The sequence below is a fragment of the Aptenodytes forsteri genome, unplaced genomic scaffold (genome assembly GCF_000699145.1).
Source record: "Aptenodytes forsteri isolate BGI_AS27 unplaced genomic scaffold, ASM69914v1 Scaffold336, whole genome shotgun sequence".
NCBI classification, from domain to species: domain Eukaryota; kingdom Metazoa; phylum Chordata; class Aves; order Sphenisciformes; family Spheniscidae; genus Aptenodytes; species Aptenodytes forsteri.
Genome location: NW_008794911.1, coordinates 4,435,628 through 4,453,282, shown reverse-complemented (window position 1 = coordinate 4,453,282; position 17,655 = coordinate 4,435,628). Strand labels below are relative to the sequence as shown.

Sequence of the window (17,655 nt, the reverse complement as noted above, 5' to 3'; positions counted from 1 at the left end):
TAACCTGAAGCTCTTTTTTAATCAATTTAAAACAAGTCTAAAAAAATTTATTGTTTTCCTTTGTCCTCTCTTATATCTCCAACAGGGAGGAGAGCTGCCCTCCAATCCTTTTTCTCACTTGACCAGATGAGGAATTCGACCTGATCTCCCATTTCAGAGGACTGTCCTAGAGGTGGACTTCAGCTTGCAAGTAGATTATCACCCTGCAACAGGCCTCCTCTTCCTCAGCTATCTGAGCTGCATTCAGGCGTGCCTATGAATTTAGTCTGAAAAAGCTTTAGGAAATGGTTTAGGAAATGCCAAACTGATCTATTTTGATTTTTTTTTGTCATTTGTTTTCTTTTTCTTTTTTTTTTTTTTAATCTGAAGCTGTTTGCCAAATTCAACTCATGCTTGCAAATAACTTTGGTTGTCCTCAAATTTCTTTAGGTGGATGAACAAATCATTGAAAATCCTGAATCCCAATCTTAGTTCTAAACATATATTTATTTCCCCCCCCCCTTCAGTCCTGGTCTAGGTAAAGACCAAGACACCTTGTAGTATAACTGTAGTATAACACTAAAATTCCGCTTCCTAAACTGCTCTAAATTATGCTGCGGCAGAAGGCTGAGTGCTCTGTTTCAGATGTTAATTTGCAGTTCACTGAGAGGTAGAAAAGTGTTTGGTGAGAGATACTCACATGAGGGAATCCTTAGGTAATTTTTAAGATGGCTTCAGCACCCAAAGCAGCCAGACACCAGATCCAGAATAAAACTTCCACATCTCAAGTGGAACTTGAATAAGACTTACGACCTCTTTACACTTTACAGTAAGTTTTTCCCCATTGGGCTCGATTCTGATTTTTCCTATGGTGGATTTACACTGATGTAACTCTACTGGTGGGAAATAGAGTTGCTCTGGATTTCACCTGGCATCAGACCTCTCTGAATATGACGCTCTGTCAACAGCTGTAACATAGTCCTGGGTCCCAGGCAGGCACCTACCCTCATGACTTGTAAGTTTAACCTGTCATACGACGTTAGTGCTAGGAGAGACTGCACGCTTGCTCTCAGGGAAGCCAGGAGGGCTGGAGGGTGCTCATCACCCTCAAAGGATGAAGAGGGGTGCTGTAAGCACCCACCTGCTGAACAACCACCTTCCAAGCCCTGGCCAGATTCAGCAGTAACAGCTATACTGAATTTTCTGTCCTAACCTTTTACTAATTAAAAAGATTTAAAACCCGAATTGTGACTCCATATTTCTCAATTAAATTCAAATAACAGGGCTTTTTCACATTCGGGCCAAACTCTAATGCAAGCTGTCTGGCTGTGACACAAATAGTGGACCCATGCCAGTGAAAAGCAGCGTGCGTTGTGCTGCAGTCCAAGCAGTCTTCTTGGGAGGCTGGAAAAGCCTGGAACAGCTGTCTTGTTTTAATTTGCTTACTCTTTCCAGAGTTTTTATAACACCAACACTACTTTCTGATCTATCAAAAACATGATAAATAATTAGAACCTACTTTAAAAATTAACCAAAAGATGTAACATGGTTTTACAGACGCTGGCAAACTGACACTGGAGAGCCCAGCCCGCTGCAGCACAGATGTCGACCTGATCAGTGCTTCCTTGCCATCTTTCCCCATTTTTCCTCCTCGTCTCCTCTCTCTCCCTCCCTCTTTACTCTTTTCTTCTCTGTGCTAAAAAAAAAAGTAAAGACTTGCTAGTCTGACTAGCAAATGTGACTCACCTCCCAGTCTTGCTCACCTTCCAGATCAATCTCCACACAACCCCTGGGACAGGCTATCGCACTGAACAGAGCCACCTCCTCCTGGTCTGGGGAGGACTCCGACTCCACCTCCACCTCCACATCCATCTCCATCTCTGACTGACACTCCACAGGATGCTGTTAGATTAGAGGTTTGTAATTAATGGAGCTAAAAATCGCTTGAGAAAAGACAGTTCTCACCTACACCCTGCAAAGTATGCCCTATAGAACTACCTCTTTGTAATTAACAGCCTCCTTTGTTAGTTGCCTAAAAGACCTTTCCCAAAGCAGAGGAATCAATACATTTCACCTGTAAAAACAGGCACCTTGTGAAAAATAAGAGGTCTGGCATGGAAGCTTAAGAATATGGGGCATCTATGCTGTTTTGCTGACAGTTTCTCTGCCTCGTCTTCCCCATCCCATGGGAGAGAATTGGGATGGGTAGCATTAGACCAGAAAAGTGGAAAAAAGCCATTTGCAGGGCTGATGACGGTGATTCCACCCACTTTCAGCCGAATACAGTCCTGGCTACATCCACAGTGTTTAGTAACCACAGCTGCATTCAGGCTTAGGTGTGCTGAACCAAATGGCAAAGATCAGGTGCCTGTAAACCATCACCTCAAGTTGTCTTTGCTTACTCTGGTTGTATCCATGCTATATTCTGGCAGGAACAAACCTGAGCTTAGCAGCCAATACACTTTTGTATCACCTCTGGCACTCACACCATTTTGAAAGCATTGCTGAAACTGCTCTGGGGTGGCTAGAGAAGGCAGAACTCTGCCAGATGTCTCTTTAAACGGTAAACCAGCAGAGATGGGATATGGCTTAACAGCCAATCTCCGTAAAACCCTCACAACATGGAATACACTCCTTGCAGTCACTTGCAAGAGGACTATTTCAGGTCCTGGGCAACTTAGGAGACCAATTTAGGGGTTTTATTTTTTATTTTATATTTCCACTGGCCAGACAATCTTTGAAGACCGTATCTGTCATGAACAATGAGATTTCATGGTTTTGTTCACATAGAAAATCTATCACCCAAAGAACCTTCCAGACAGTGACAGAGACTTTTATCTCTTCCACCCACTAGATTCCCACCTTCTGGGCAGCCAACACAACTCCCAGAGATAAGCTCCAAAAAAGAGAGAGAAGAGATGTAATCCACCAGCCAGTGGACTTCGCAGTGAGACGCTGAGGACAGGGCTGGTCTGGTAGGTGGGTATCGAGACCGAGTACAGGAGCGTTAAGGATGTATCCAAAGCTCAGCAGCAGGGTGGCCAAGGTGAGCCAAGCCCTGGGGAGCTGGAGCTAGTCTGTAAAAGCTGAGCTCTGGTCTGGGATCGTATTCAGCCCATGCCTGAGTTTCTTGACCAGAGACTTTGCTCTGCCCCAAGGCCAGACTGCAAACCAGGATCCAGGCACAATGTCAGTGCAACTCTCTGTATTTCAGGTGTTCTTCTTCCAGATCCTCAGTTCCTTCACAAAATACTGAAATAAATAAGTGTTGAGAGTATCCAGTACCTTACAGGACTGTGTCCTTAAATTTAAATCATTAAGCAGTTCTTTAACTGCTCCATCCAGACAGAAGCAGATCAGATCTCCTAACACTGCCAATACCCACTTCTTTCCTCACCCCCCACCACTGCTTTCCAGTTAATTTATGTATGAAGAAAGACCCTTGGGAACTGGCCCTTAATACTGCACCTGTAATCTGCTCTGAGGCCGGGACAGAGAATCCTACTCAGGGATTTGAGGTCTGCAGAGCTGCCTGGTAGTCCTGTCTGGTTTTATATTGTCTTTATAATTTTAAAAATCATTTTATATTGTCTTTCTTTTATCATTAAAAAAAATTAAAAATAGGGAAGTGTTTTTTCAAATAAAGAATAAAATTTACATATAGAAAATTATTTGCCTAAATAAGAGATCATTACAAATTAATAGATTAAATTTCTGATGCATATTAGGAAAAAAAAAAGGATGATTCATTTGCTTTACACTAGAAGACAGGAAAGTTACTGACAAATTTAAAATTGGAATTGATGATTTCCTATTGTTCCTAAGGTATCAGAGCACAGGAAGAAATCATGGAATTTTTCCCAGACTTAAACATGTGAGAGACTGGAATTGCACTGCTGAAACATTTGCTGTTCAGCCCCACTGCTTCCGCTCTATAACGTAGTGAATGAGCCCACCATTAAATGTTTAAGACAGAAATACTTTATCTTTTTTTTTTCTTCTTTTTTAGCTAATCAGGATCATTCTGGTTGAAACCCCACATACGTGTCTAACAGTAAAAGTTCTGTTCAGATGTCTTGAGCTTCTGCCATCTCCTCCAGATTTTCTGCACGGCTTGAATGGTGGCCTATATATTCAAACCATGTACAACAATATTTCTTACAGATGTCAAACATATGCAGTAGGAAAATGAACTGTATGGCAGGCTTAGTGACTGCGTAAAAGTGACTTTTATGTTAAAGGAATTCCCTTTTTACAGGGAATAGAAAGGGCTAGTAAAGGACTTGGAGATACAGAAAAAGTACTGTTCCTTGCTGTCACATTTCTGCTGTGTTCAGGGATCAGGACTGTCTGTGCAGCCTTTGAAAAGAATCATAACAGCATCAAACAATTACCTGATTCCATCAGCAATTTCTTACTACAACAACATACTCTTGCAAGGCTGATTTTTGGTTAACCACTCAGGTCAAGTACACAAGTAACTCTCTTCTTAGGTCTTGTCGTCTTAGATCCCGGAATGTGTTACCCGATTGCTCCCTTTGACCACAAGTAGGGGCTTTTTTCTTTCCTTCCTTCGGTGATAAACAGGCTTGATTACATTTCTTCACATTCACGTGAGATGAGAGTAAGACTGGAAGCAGTTGGCTGGGGAGGCAAGGCATGTTTTTACCTCTGACAGCTGTGAAGTTCATGGCCTCACGCCCTTCTTGAGACATGGGAACAGTGACCTTGGCCAGGTGCTCCCCTGAAGTCTCACGCTTGTTGGAACAACTTGTCAGAGCATAACTCCAAAAAAAAGGACAACCAGTGCCACACAGGCTTTTGAGAGCGACTGCAGCAACTTTAAACCGATACTTGTGGTTTAAGAGGTGGAGCAGAGCACAGCAAATTAGCGCGATGTGTTTCCACAAGTAGATGAAGGTATTGCTAATGTTTTTTCCATAGATTCTGAGTAAAGGTAGCTTGCTCTTTCTGTCTTTGAACCTTGTGTGTGGTCCAGCTTTTCCTGGCTGTTCAGGCTAATCCTCAGTTTTCTACACACACCTTAGAATGAATTATGAATTATGTGCCCCCCTTTATAAGGGTCTCTTCTTCTTGCTCCGATTTTGGCCCTTCATCTCTTTGTAATAAAAAAAGGGTCTGTATTCAGCCTTACAGTTTACTACTATGTTTCCAAAATGTACACAACTTGCACACTATACAATGGAATTTCCTTGCAAATTCCTGGCCCCTTAATATTTTTTTTAAATCATCAATTCAAAGAGAAACAGAAACATAATTTTTGCAATATAATATAATTTGTATGTGTCCTGGTTTCGGCAGGGATAGAGTTAATCTTCCTAGTAGTAGCTGGTACAGTGCTGTGCTTTGGATTTAGGATGAGAACAATGTTGATAACACACCGATGTTTTAGGGTGCACAAGAAGTTGGGAGGGGACACAGCCGGGACAGCTGACCCCAACTGACCAAAGGGATATTCCACACCATATGACGTCATGCTCAGCATATAGAGCTGGGGGAAGAAGAAGGAAGGGGGGGACGTTTGGAGTGATGGCGTTTGATTTCCCAAGTAACCGTTACGCATGATGGAGCCCTGCTTTCCTGGAGATGGCTGAACACCTGCCGGCCGATGGGAAGGAGTGAATTAATTCCTTGTTTTGCTTTGCTTGCGTGCGCAGCTTTTGCTTTACTTATTAAACTGTCTTTATCTCAACCCACAAGTTTTCTGACTTTTACCCTTCCGATTCTCTCCCCCATCCTACTGGGAGGGAGTGAGCGAGCAGCTGTGTGGTGCTTAGTTGCCGGCTGGGGTTAAACCACGACAGTATGCATATGTGTATTACTTGACCCTATTGCATGTCTTTTGTGTGCTAACGTGAAGACTGTAGCTCAACTGTGGTGTTATTCTTACACGAGAGCAAACGAACAATTGAGTGCTACATATTTGTGCATTTCTGTAGTAAGTGATTGCCTACAGTATATGACTGACACCTATTTCATTCATACTGACTCGTAATTAATATTCCACTGCCTGTTTGTACTGAAAGCTTGTCCGCTGAAGATTCATTTTAGAAGATTCCACCTGAACATGTGGCATTTGCCCTGATAGAGTGGGCAGGAAGGCAATGCTGCTAGCATCTACGCTTCTGCCCTAAGTGTCTCAGTTCTCATTCAGCCAAGGAACAGAAACAAAACCTTAATCAGAAGACCTTACATGATCACACCTAATCAAGATGACACAACTCCCAAGCACGGATTATGGAACACTTACAGAGAACTCTCAAGTCACTTTATAGCGATTACGCGAGTTACACAAATACAGGGGAAAATGAGAAATTTATCAACGTTTGAAAAAAATGGAGCAGCTGTCATGAGTGCAATGAAAAGGCCAGATCAAAGCAGCAGCTCATGAGTCAGAGCTGGCTGCCAGGACTGTGTCAGCTGGCATATTACCTCCCCGAGCACCTCCACATGCCCAAACACTTACTCTGTAAACTGTCAGCCCACCTGTGTTGGAGGAGAACCCTGCTCTGATGGAGCTCCAGAGATCAGCTTACAGAGGTGCCCCAAAGCTGACATTTGGCTCACAGCACTGAAAAGGCTAAGCCAGCCTAGGCTGAATTTTTATAAATGACTGGCTTACTTTCTGCACCTCTTTGTCACCTCCAAATCAAGAATTACTATAATCTTTAAAGACTATTTATTATTAGTGCAACCAGAACTCCTGTTTAGAGACCAAGGCCACCTGGCACTAACACAGAACAAAAGACAGTCCCAACTCCAAAAGTTTGCGAGCTAAGCATATTCCCTGGAAACGGTCTTCTAATTGAATTAATATCAACAAGCTGACTTGCCTTTCTCTGTGTAAATCCCATGCTCCAAAAAGAAGAAAAAGGGACCCATAAATGATCTGTATTTTGCTGTCTGCCAGCGGTGGAATTCTGCAACCAATGCAGTGGAGAGCAGTCAGACATGCTGCAAGAGTGTTGTACTTATGGAAGAACTAGGAAATATTAAAAATGCACAACCTGGCCAACATTTTTTGCATATTTATGCTCTTCAGATCTTTATTTCTCTGAGGTGGCAGAGGACATATGGTGAATCAACATAAAATTTAGCTCTTTATGTGCAAACCATTCATTTTTTATTTCCTTTTGCCAATTTAGTTGGAGCAGCATGTTTTATACAGTCACAGCTGATAGCAAGTGAGTCAGTTTGGTCTGATGCTTGTAAATCTGTCAGAATCTCACTAACAGTTACATATTTTACCCCAGCATTATCCTTGGACAAATAACGGTTAAGCATTTTATTCTTCCCAGTCTCTTTTCCTCTCTCCTCTGACCCCATCCCTACTCTACTGGCTATTGCAGTCTACAGTGAGCTGCTCTTTCCTCCTCTTCTCTACTTAGTCTTGACATCCTCTTCTATTGAGTTTTCTTTCTCAGTTTCTCTCTCTTGTGGGGTGCCCTTCTCACTCTCCTTAAAAGTGTGAGAGTTCTTAGACTGCAACTAAGTTGATAGAGATGCTTTCATAACTTGCTTTTTGGATTCTAACGAGATACGGGTAAATAAGGTATTTGCATTATTTTATCTCAGGGCTCAGGCTTTTCTGAAGTTTTCATTTCCTAACAATTGTTCTTTCAATATGCTATAAACAGAAAGCTATTACGTTGGGACTGTGACATTATCTGTACATCAACAGACTATATGACTCCAGCACCAAACAATGGAGACTATGGTGGTAGTGTTAAGTAAAAATAAGTTGCAAATAAGACTGTTAGCTTTCAAGTATATGTCTGTTTCTATATTTTTATCCTATTGTCCAATGGCTGATAGCACTGAAAAGAAAACAGAGAAATATTCCATGCAATTGTACGAAATTTCAGCTGGATATACTAACACCTCCTATTGCAAACACTTCACATTCTACTTTTTCCAGAAATAATGGTTAGACTTACGTACAGGTCTAAAATTTGGTTGTAGATAAAGTTATAAAGCAAGACAGTTGTTCAAATGGAAAAACAATCTTAACTTTGAAGAGAGTTATCTCTGATTCTAAATTATATAATTCTTAAGTTTCTGTGTTTTATCTGAAATTCAGCTGCATCTCAAGTTCTAAAGGTGCAAAATTGTCCCCACAGCCAAATGAATATTCAGTTATTTGTATTCTTCATATAGTAATTCAATGACCATGACTAGGAAAGTGGTACTGAAAGGCTCCTCAGCTGTAGCTCTGGCCATGCAATCGAGTACAGATCAGATGTGCTTCAGGGGATGCCCTCAGAAAGAGCAGCTGCTGACCTAGCATACCTTCTCCACAGTCTACATGAAGGGAGCAAGAACTTCTACCATCCTAACTAGGAAAATAAGCAATAGAATCAATACAGGAAAACTCTGTATTTTTTCAATATTAGATTAAATGTATTTACCTACATTTTCAGTTTCTAACATGCCAATGTATACTGGCAACTGAAAACAGCATCAGAAGTTAACAGGATGGAAGCTGAGAGTTACCTTTTGAACTGGAGGTCATTATCAGAGAGAACTGATAGGAAACTACATCTAGTAAAAGCTCATGGTTTGAATATTTTGCTAAAATGCTCAGGTACTGAAATAGTTAATGCAAATGCAGCTGTCATAATTAAGTTTCAGATTTTAGCATTCTGCTGAGATGAAAGGTCCCTATTTTCACACCATCTGCAGACTCAGGAAGACAATGCAGCAACTCTCTACTGTCTGCTGGTGTTTTGACGGTTTCCTTCCCAAGAGCACGGAGATAAGATCCAGCTTGCTGTAGCTGCACCACAAGTGACAACGGCACCGCCTCTAAGCTTGGTTGAAATCTGTTGAATGTTCATTGGTGAAAAGCAGCCAGTGATTGACTGTGACAGGTATCACGCTGGTAGGCAGAGAAAAATACCTGAGAAGTTTGCAACCATAGCTCAGGCTCCTCTGATTAACATGCCGCCATTAGCCATCAGGATGCAGCTGGCAGTGCTCCTCGTCTCCTTCTTGAAGCTGTACCAGGTATGGATTTAGAGCAGGGAGAAAGAAAGCGATAACTAAGGGAGCCTCAATTCCTTCATGAGCCTTGATCCCTTCTATTATGGTGCTAGAGCTGCTTGTGATGCTGTAGCAGGAACAAGTGCTACTTGCTACCATCTCTTTCTCTCCAACAAAGTCCACTTCTGCCCCATGTCCCTATATGCGATGATCTCATGACAGGGCTGATGATCTGCCACTGGGGAAAGCCCAGAGCGGCCAGCATGGAGCTAAAGATCAGGCCTCTGCTCCCTGGGGAGGACAGGGAGAGACATGTTGCTTGTGCTAGGTAGGTTACAGAGTGCACGGACAGGAACAGTGGCCATGGTATAATAACACAAATTGAGCAAAGGGGATTACAAACTACTGGGTTTTTTCTTAAATGAGAGTTCAAAAGATGAACCAAAGTTCTGTAGCGTGATTGGATTCTGCAGTCGGAGGCCCTGAATACTTAGGAAATGCTTAATGTAGTCCCCGCCTACCAAAACTCCTGAGTGACAACAAAGATATCACTTGCCCACCTGTAAGGAAAGATTTCTCTACTGTGTATAAACCTCCTCTCAAGCAGAGACACATAAACTGCATCACTGCATGTGCAGGGAGGTTCCCAGCAAATGGCTTCACTCACAGGAGGCAAAGTCCTTCTCTCCTGTCAGGCTGTGCACTAGTGACCAGGGCTCAGCCTTTGCCATGCAGCTGGCACTTGCTCAAACCTTTCTAATGAGATGGAAGAGGCAGAGCAAATCTATGAAATAAAAATGATGCCAATTTTATCCCATAGCTTTTCAGAGTACCTTGCACTGTAATATCAGCATGTGCATCCTGTGCTTACAATCTCTGATTTAAAGCTTCCTTGGCCAGAAGACTCACTCCAGCCCTAACCTTCTTTCTTTCTCCCCTCCAAGTCCTTTTTTCTCTCTCGGTCCAATTCGAGGACCCATCCCTCACTGTTTGTCATCAGGCTCCATCCTGTACCCCTCTGCGCCTTCAGGGTGTCGTCTTTTTTCTCTGTTCCAGTAGCTCCAAGGTCATTCACTGCTCCTAAGGGAATCTGGCTTTTTTCTTCAATCCCCAGACATCAGACACCTCTGGACCCCTCTGTCTATTCCTCTGTCTATCCTTCTTCATGGTTCTCTCTTTCAATTTGCAAAACCTTCACTCTATCAAGTTTTAAGCAACAATATTTCAAGGGAATGGACAGGAAATTCCCTTGCCCATAATTACATTTCACATGTAGGGCTGTGCGTGCCTTAGTGTCCACACTGACAAATACTTCTCATAATGAGCCACAGCTAGTACAAATCAAGTGACACAAAACCTGAAATGATTGGAAAGAAAAGAATGTGACTCAAATACGTAGGACCTTTCTTTTAGCACAGAGAGCTTTTCATTGTTAAAAATATGCTTGAATACAGCATTCAAAACCTGAACAAACTGATTAACCAGGGACCAAGTCAGTAAAGGAGCAGCAGCGCTCTGTGTTATCACGTGAGAGGCCCCGGTTTGGGAATGACAGAGGCTGATGATAAATGGCTGCATCATGGCCACGATGCCACAAGTCTCTGTGGAACGATACTAGCTCCGCTACCCTTACTTGACAGCTGCACTCAAATCTCTGCAAACAAGAATTCCTCCAGAAGGCTGTTTGCTCTTCTTCTGTTGAAAAAGTTGTCTGGGGAATACACATGGTCACTAGCTATGTGGATACTTTGAAGGGATCTCTGTATGTTCCTGTCCCCTTCTATTGTGCTTAAGGACCTCTCTACCAGGGAATGGGCACAGAGACATTGCTTTGCCACTGGAAAATGTCTACCAGGTGATTCAGAAAGCAACCAATTTGGTTGTGTTAGCAAAAGCAACACATCTCCTAATACCTCCCCTTAAGAAAAGGAAAGGTCATGATGATCAGCCACAGTGCTGGAAGTGAAAGGGCAAAATATTACTCAGACCAATGAAGCTTTTCATTTTATATTCCCCTGAGTAATATTTTGTGTTTGAGTTCTTTGTGAGCAGAGACAAGAGGAGACAGAGTAGGTGCTTGAAGTCCACAGCCATCCAGGTGCCATACCATCTGTATGTTTCATGAATTCCAACCTATGGAGCTGGCTAGAAACAATGCCTTGTTTTAAAAAATAATTGTGTTACAAAAGTTTCTGTTTTCAAGTTTTAAGAACTTATCTCTTTTCTCTCCCCTTGTTTTAAATAAAAGATAATTATTTTATAGAAGAAAATGAATTTTAGACAAGTCCTGGACCCTCCAGTGTCTCAGCAGAGGGGTGTTGTGGAACCAACCACCGGCTTTGCTCCCTTTACAGATTAACATGCTTGAGACCAGCTCTCTGTCCCAGCCCCTGTATTATCAAATGACAGCCTCAACTACACCTTAATAGGAACATATTTTCACTTTTTTAAGTTAAGTTGCATTTTGAGAAGTACATGGTGCCCTATATAGGGATTAAATTGGGTTTTTTAGACATAGCCAGTGATTAAGTTGGGCATTTATGACCTTCTAACTGGCAGGATCCAATCTGTGGGAAAGCAATCTGCAACACTAGCCCTACAGACAAGGCAAGGTACGATGCTGTAAACCAAACCCCATTCTGTTGCTGTGTTATTCAAGGAGCCCCATCAAATTATTACCATTATTTATACCCTAATAAAATGTAGAGGTCTCGTTCGGGTTTTAGGTTCCATGGCGCCTGATTCCTTACACACACACAATGAAACATTCCTCTGAAGCTGATGGTAAAATGAAAAAGTTGGGAGAATTTAACAGAATTTGCAATGATTATTTTCAGGCATATGCTTGTTTTAAACATTTTCTTGTAGTTGCTATTATAGCAGAAAAAGACATGAAACCAGCTAGGAATTTCATTGTCTTTAAGTAAACAGCATGACATAAGTCCAGTTTTGATAATCCCGGATTACAGTGATGGCAGTAGCACCGGTCCCACCCCAGACTGCCTCTCCCAGTCCCAAGGTGGGGACAAGACACTTCCTTCCTCCAACAAAACAGGGTGGAGGATGGATGTCCCAACTACGGTACTGGCCCTGCGTGCTTGGAGGTTTTACACATATGGCAACACTTTGTACAGGTGCTTGTAAACATGATACAATTTATTACTGCTTCTCCTTCCCAGTAAAACAGAGTAAGAACTCTCATTTTCAGACAAAATTCCTTTTTTCCTAACAGCTGCAACACTTAAAAAATTTAACTGTAAGCTTTTTTCCTTCTGATTTCCAGAACTGAAATGATTCCCAATAGTAAAGGCATGCACTCCTCTTTTCATACACACACGTTTATGCATATATGAAGCATCTATTCTGATACTTGGTTTTGCTAAAGAATGTACTAGGAATCTCTTCTGTTGATTAGCAGCTTTCTCTTAAAAAAGAAGCAAAGACTTCTCCCAAAAATCTTATAGGCATTGTAGTTACATAAGTATTGATAATTAAACAACATCATTTTATAATGTTTGCAATCTTGATGAAAAATAAGCAGGAAAAAACCCAAATATCATAAACACAGTTAATGCCTTTTTCAGGCATCATGGAAAAAAAAATACAGTCCTCACTTTTTTTCCTTTTCCATGTTATTTTAAATGATTAATGGTAAATCTTTATCTACAATAAATGCTGACTTAATAGGCAGGTTACAAAAATATATTCAGGGCTTTAGCTTGATTTTGGAATATGAAGAAAATTTAAGGAAAGCACGGGGAAAATATTTCAAAACATGAGGGTCAGATAGAGGTAGCTCCAGGGTCCACATTGCACCCTCTGGTTGATACAGCTCTCCAACAGTATCCCAAGAGGTCTTCCATCTTTGCACAGTGTGACACATCCTCCAGCCACTTTAGAATGTAATTGAGACACCATGAATGGAGGGTGAGATACAAGAGAGGTTATTGAGATTGTTATCAGGAAAGAAGGCTAGCAAGCCAAAGAACCACATTCGGATTATCTGCCCTTATGTCAGGTCTGACTGGCACAGTGCAGAGCAGGAGCTTAGACAGCAAACGACCACAGAGTCCTGGTCCCCAAACCTAGGAACTGCACTTCTCTCTGGGCGCTGCTGCCACGTGGCCCAGCAGCAACAGAAAGCCATAGCATAGCAGCATGGCTCTTTCTGGCTACTGCAGAAGGAGAGGAGCTGGAGTAAATTTTAAAAATTAAAACCAAAGTACATAAAGGTCTAGGCTTCAAACGTTAAAGCTGTTCAGCATATATGTTCCTCCTATGCTGACCTGCACTGTACCTTCAGCCACAGATCCACCAAGTTCTCGTTCATGCATTTGAGACCAGGGCTCCACACAGCCCGGAGACCAGGCTCCATCTCAGGCTCGACGGTAAGCAAGCAAGATAAGGATTCAGAGAAGGGCCACACCATCACCCATACTTATCAGAAACCACTCCTGGCACCACCTGAAGGGAACGCTGGCACAGTGTGGAAGCCCAGTTTCTGTGAGTGTCTTGATTTGGGTTCACTCATTGGAAGAGTAAAAGAGAAGACCATGACCATCTCTGCTTATGAGATGCTCTATATTGCAGTCAGCAGCTTCTGGCAGACAAGCACCACAGAGGTAGTGTGTTCAGGACCCAGGGCTGGCTTCCAGAGCTGGACAGGCCTGCTTCACTCTGCTGCATGCTGTTTACACACCAGAGGAATAGTGAGCAGCTTATTGAAGAGCATCCCATACTCCGTCTTTGATAACCCTGAACCAGCTGGAGAACATTTCCACTTTGCAGGCACTATAGGTTGCCTTGCCTGAGGTTCATCCATGATAAAGTAAAAAAATAGTACGCAAGATGCTACTGAATAAAAATGGCCCTGACTAGGATCAAAATGCAACCACACACTGGGTGACCACTACCACCAGACTCGCCACATGCAACAGATGACATGGTTCCACATGCAAAATGACTCTGAATACACTAGGAATATGTTTCCTGATGAGGTGGGGGTGTGATCAGTGCAGATAACATGAGAGCCTGCAAGGATGGCATTGCAGACTTTAGCCACCAGTGTATTAATGGTAGAGTTATGTTAAACTGGTTGTCCAGCACTGATCTTGAATAACTTCCTATTTGGAACATTCCTTGATTGAAATAGCGTACGAGAAAACTTGTGTCTATTAAAAGATAAAAACCAGTAAGTAAATTTAATTGCTTCTACAGCCTTGTGTACTAGGCATGTTTATCTTAATATAGCCAGGTATGAAACCTACATCAGATGGTGTAAGAGGGGAGTATAGAACTGAGGGTGCAGATTGCTGTACTACAACAGATTTTACTGCCTTCTCAGGAATAAAATATAAGCAATATGCTCTACAAGTACCTGAGCTGCTATGCTAGCAGAAACAATCTGCAGGCGATAGACCTGCAGGAGAGTGCAGCAGATGAGCTGAAGCTTTCTGGTTTTGATGCAGAACGCTACCTTGGCACTCGCAGTCTTTTCTGCACTCCGCCTGTCCAAGGGAATAAGCCGGTTCCTTAGACAGCTCTTCAGACCACGCGCTTCCAGTGCAGGGACCTTGCTGTCCTAAGATTATGAAGAGAACCTAGTTTCTCAAGAATATGTCTGGGAACCAGCTAAGTAAACAAACAAAAACATAATACATTGCTGCCTGAAAATATGCTACGGTTAATGCTTGCACAGGAAAATTCTTACATACAGCAAATATTTTAGGACTTTCTGATTACCTCCACTCGCTGCAGCAGTTGTATCCTCCTGGTATTGCATCACCCTGTTGTTGGAATATTACCGGCAGTGGTAGCCTGCACTGGAGTTTTGTTCCCTTTCTCTGGGCCAGTCCTTTCCTCTTTCCTTTTTTTTTTTTTTTCACTCTGAAGGTTATTTATGCAAGTGTGACATGCAGTTACAGTAAAGTTCCTTGCAATGAATGGAGTGCAGGGCAGTGGTAAATTCCATTCCAAAATCATTTTGAATTCTAAAGGCTCCATTTAAGGGATAATGATGGGAGCAAAGGGCATTTCTCCAGGATTAATCACTGGCTGGGTGAGATGATAGCCCAAGGCAAAGCCACGGGCCATTAACCCCTGCAGGTCACCTTATCCCTACAGGAAATGCACTGGGTCAAGTTCACTGTTGCTATTATAAACTCTTATTGGAGAAAGAGGTTACACTTCTATGTTTATATATGTCTTCCATTCCCATGTTTGTAATGATAGTGGATAGCTTTTGGCAATGCCTCTATATTGTACCATGGAGAGATGTAAACCCAAGTCCTATTGTTATATTTGATGCCAAAGACACAAGTGGATTTTTAATGTTTACAGGAAAACATTTAAGATTCTTGGTAAAAGAATGAAAAATGAAGTGACAGAAAAATACCACATTAAAAAAACCCAAGGAAATTACATTAGAAAGAGGGATCCTCTCTTTATCTGGTGTAAATCATCATATCTCCTCTAAAGCCAAAGGAGCTACATGAATCCACACCAGCTGAAGAACTCAGCCAGAAGTTGAGGTTGAAACACACTGAAGTATAAATTTTAGGGTTGTATCATATACCATCACATAGGGAACATCACATAAAGTAGAAGTTTGACAAAAATACTGCTAAATGGGATTTATGTACTCATGAAAACAGCATTTTAAAGTGGTGCCCAAATCCTCTATTATTTAAATAGCTCCCAGCCCCACAAACTTTAGTCAGGTCCAATAGCTTCTAGCCAGGACACCAGGCAAAGGTTTTCCAAGCAACCCATTGCAAGGGGAAAAGCTACCAGTGTAGCTATGTGGGGTGGAGCAGCAGGAACTTTGCTCGCTGTGAAGTTTTTCTTGTGCTGACATGAATGGTAGCCCCAGAGTTCAAACTTGGATCCAGAATGAGACCGTGCAAAACCTTCAGAATATACAAATTTGAAGATCCTCCTGAACAAAAAGAAAGGGAGAACAGTGAAGGTCAAATCAGAGCTGGGTTTGTGTGCCTTGTGCCTGCTTTCCAAGCCTCTCTTGAAACGTATAAAAGAATTTCGTTTAAAAGCAAACAGTCCTTAGCCCTCTGCTAGAGAAGTACACTGAGGACACGAGCAGTTCTTCAATCTCACTGCTTGTGGTGGCTGCTCGCTTCCCTTGGGGCTGCAGTGAATACTTGTATCCATTTGGGATGCACAGCCTGAAACTGTCTCTCGTACCTCCAGCCTCTCTTTCCAGAGATGGAGCACAGATCACTGGTTTTATGATGCCCCTGAAGTTAGCAGCAGTAATCCCTTCTATAAAATCGTTTCCTGATTGAGGACTTGCGCAGGAACAGCAGATTTAGGCTACTTCTCCATAGACTGAAGAGAGTTCAAATGCCCTTAGCTCCCATCTACAGGGCAAATCTGTTTGGGGGCATTTAACCCCATCATTTTGAAGGTGTGCTGAAGTTCAGCAAAGAAGTGAAGATCCACTGAGCCACAGAAAGTGGCCAAGAGCGCATCTCCATACCTAGCAGTGGAGGTAATGCCTGAGACAGGGAGCCCTCGAGTCCAGCGGCTACTCCTCCAACAATTCCTACATTTATCCAGTTACAATCGTATGCACAATGCATAAGCAGCCTCGTAGCAGCCAGGATGTTACACTCTCCCTGAAGTAAATAGAAATTTCACTGCGGAACGGAACTGTGGAGTTTCCCCCATTAATAGGCCTTTCTCTCAGAGACTCTCCCGATGTCCCTCTCCCCTGGGGAAAGGAGCGTAAATCAGCACAGCTGCTTATTGCAGGCTGCAGGTCCCACACACGCGAAGGAAGCTCCTTCCTGACCGCAGTCAGGTGCCTCGGTTCTGGAGAGAGCTCAAATTTCAGATGGAGCCCTGTCTCTCACACTCCCAATTTATGAGTGTAGGTGGCTCCCAGGCCATCGCATGGGTTTGTTTATATCCCATCTGGAGGCGCCTGCCTTGCCTCACGCCCTGTATACAGAGTCCAGGCAGCTAACATGCAGTTCTGATTTCCCTAAAGAGTTTTTAAAGTTGCACAGGAAAACATACTTCCATCATTTCCTAATTTCAGAATACTACACTTTGCAGATTTAATGTTCTTTTAATGATGTTTTTAGGTGTAATACAAACATACAAACATTTTAAACATATGGTAATAAACTGCAAAGTAAATATGATTACAGTAGCTCTCACCAAACTGAAAGATTTTTATTTTATTGTTAATTGACTAAAAGAATTTGCCAATGCTGAAAAGAAAACTTTGGCATCAATATTTAATAAAATACAGCAATAAGATACTAATGATCTTATGGGATCAAGTAGCTAGGTTTTAGATCATATGATATATGATCAAGTGTACAACTGCTGATGCCGATTGCTCTCTAATTAAAACCTAAACCAACATTAAAATAACATAAAAGGTCTGGGTTAGACCAGAAAGAAGAGCCATTATCTCCATTCGCTTTCTTCACACATTATTGTGAGGAAAGACCCATTATGAGTGAAAAACAATTGTTCCTCACGGCCCTGACCCCTGTGAAGATGGAGACCAGTGTAAGGCGGGCTTCAAGAGGAAAACCCCAGCAGTCTCCTTAGCAGGGCCAGCCAGGAGGAGCAGTGTAAGGCTGCCTGCTACCTGCATGTGCCGGGGCAGGCAGCAGGCACGGAGAGTTTTCCACCGCTTGT

At 42.4% G+C, this 17,655-nt stretch overlaps 1 protein-coding gene across 1 annotated transcript in view; it reads right to left on the bottom strand.

The window, feature by feature from the left end:
• Positions 1 to 17,655, bottom strand: part of DNAJC1 (DnaJ heat shock protein family (Hsp40) member C1) — a 177,485-nt gene that overhangs the window by 146,326 nt on the left and 13,504 nt on the right. The window contains exons 6-8 of the mRNA XM_019470988.1: positions 15,772 to 15,919; positions 14,360 to 14,563; positions 1,743 to 1,881 (exon numbers count right to left, since the gene is read on the bottom strand). Coding sequence (XP_019326533.1) covers positions 1,743 to 1,881; positions 14,360 to 14,563; positions 15,772 to 15,919 — 491 coding nt within the window. The remainder of the gene's footprint in view (positions 1 to 1,742; positions 1,882 to 14,359; positions 14,564 to 15,771; positions 15,920 to 17,655) is intronic.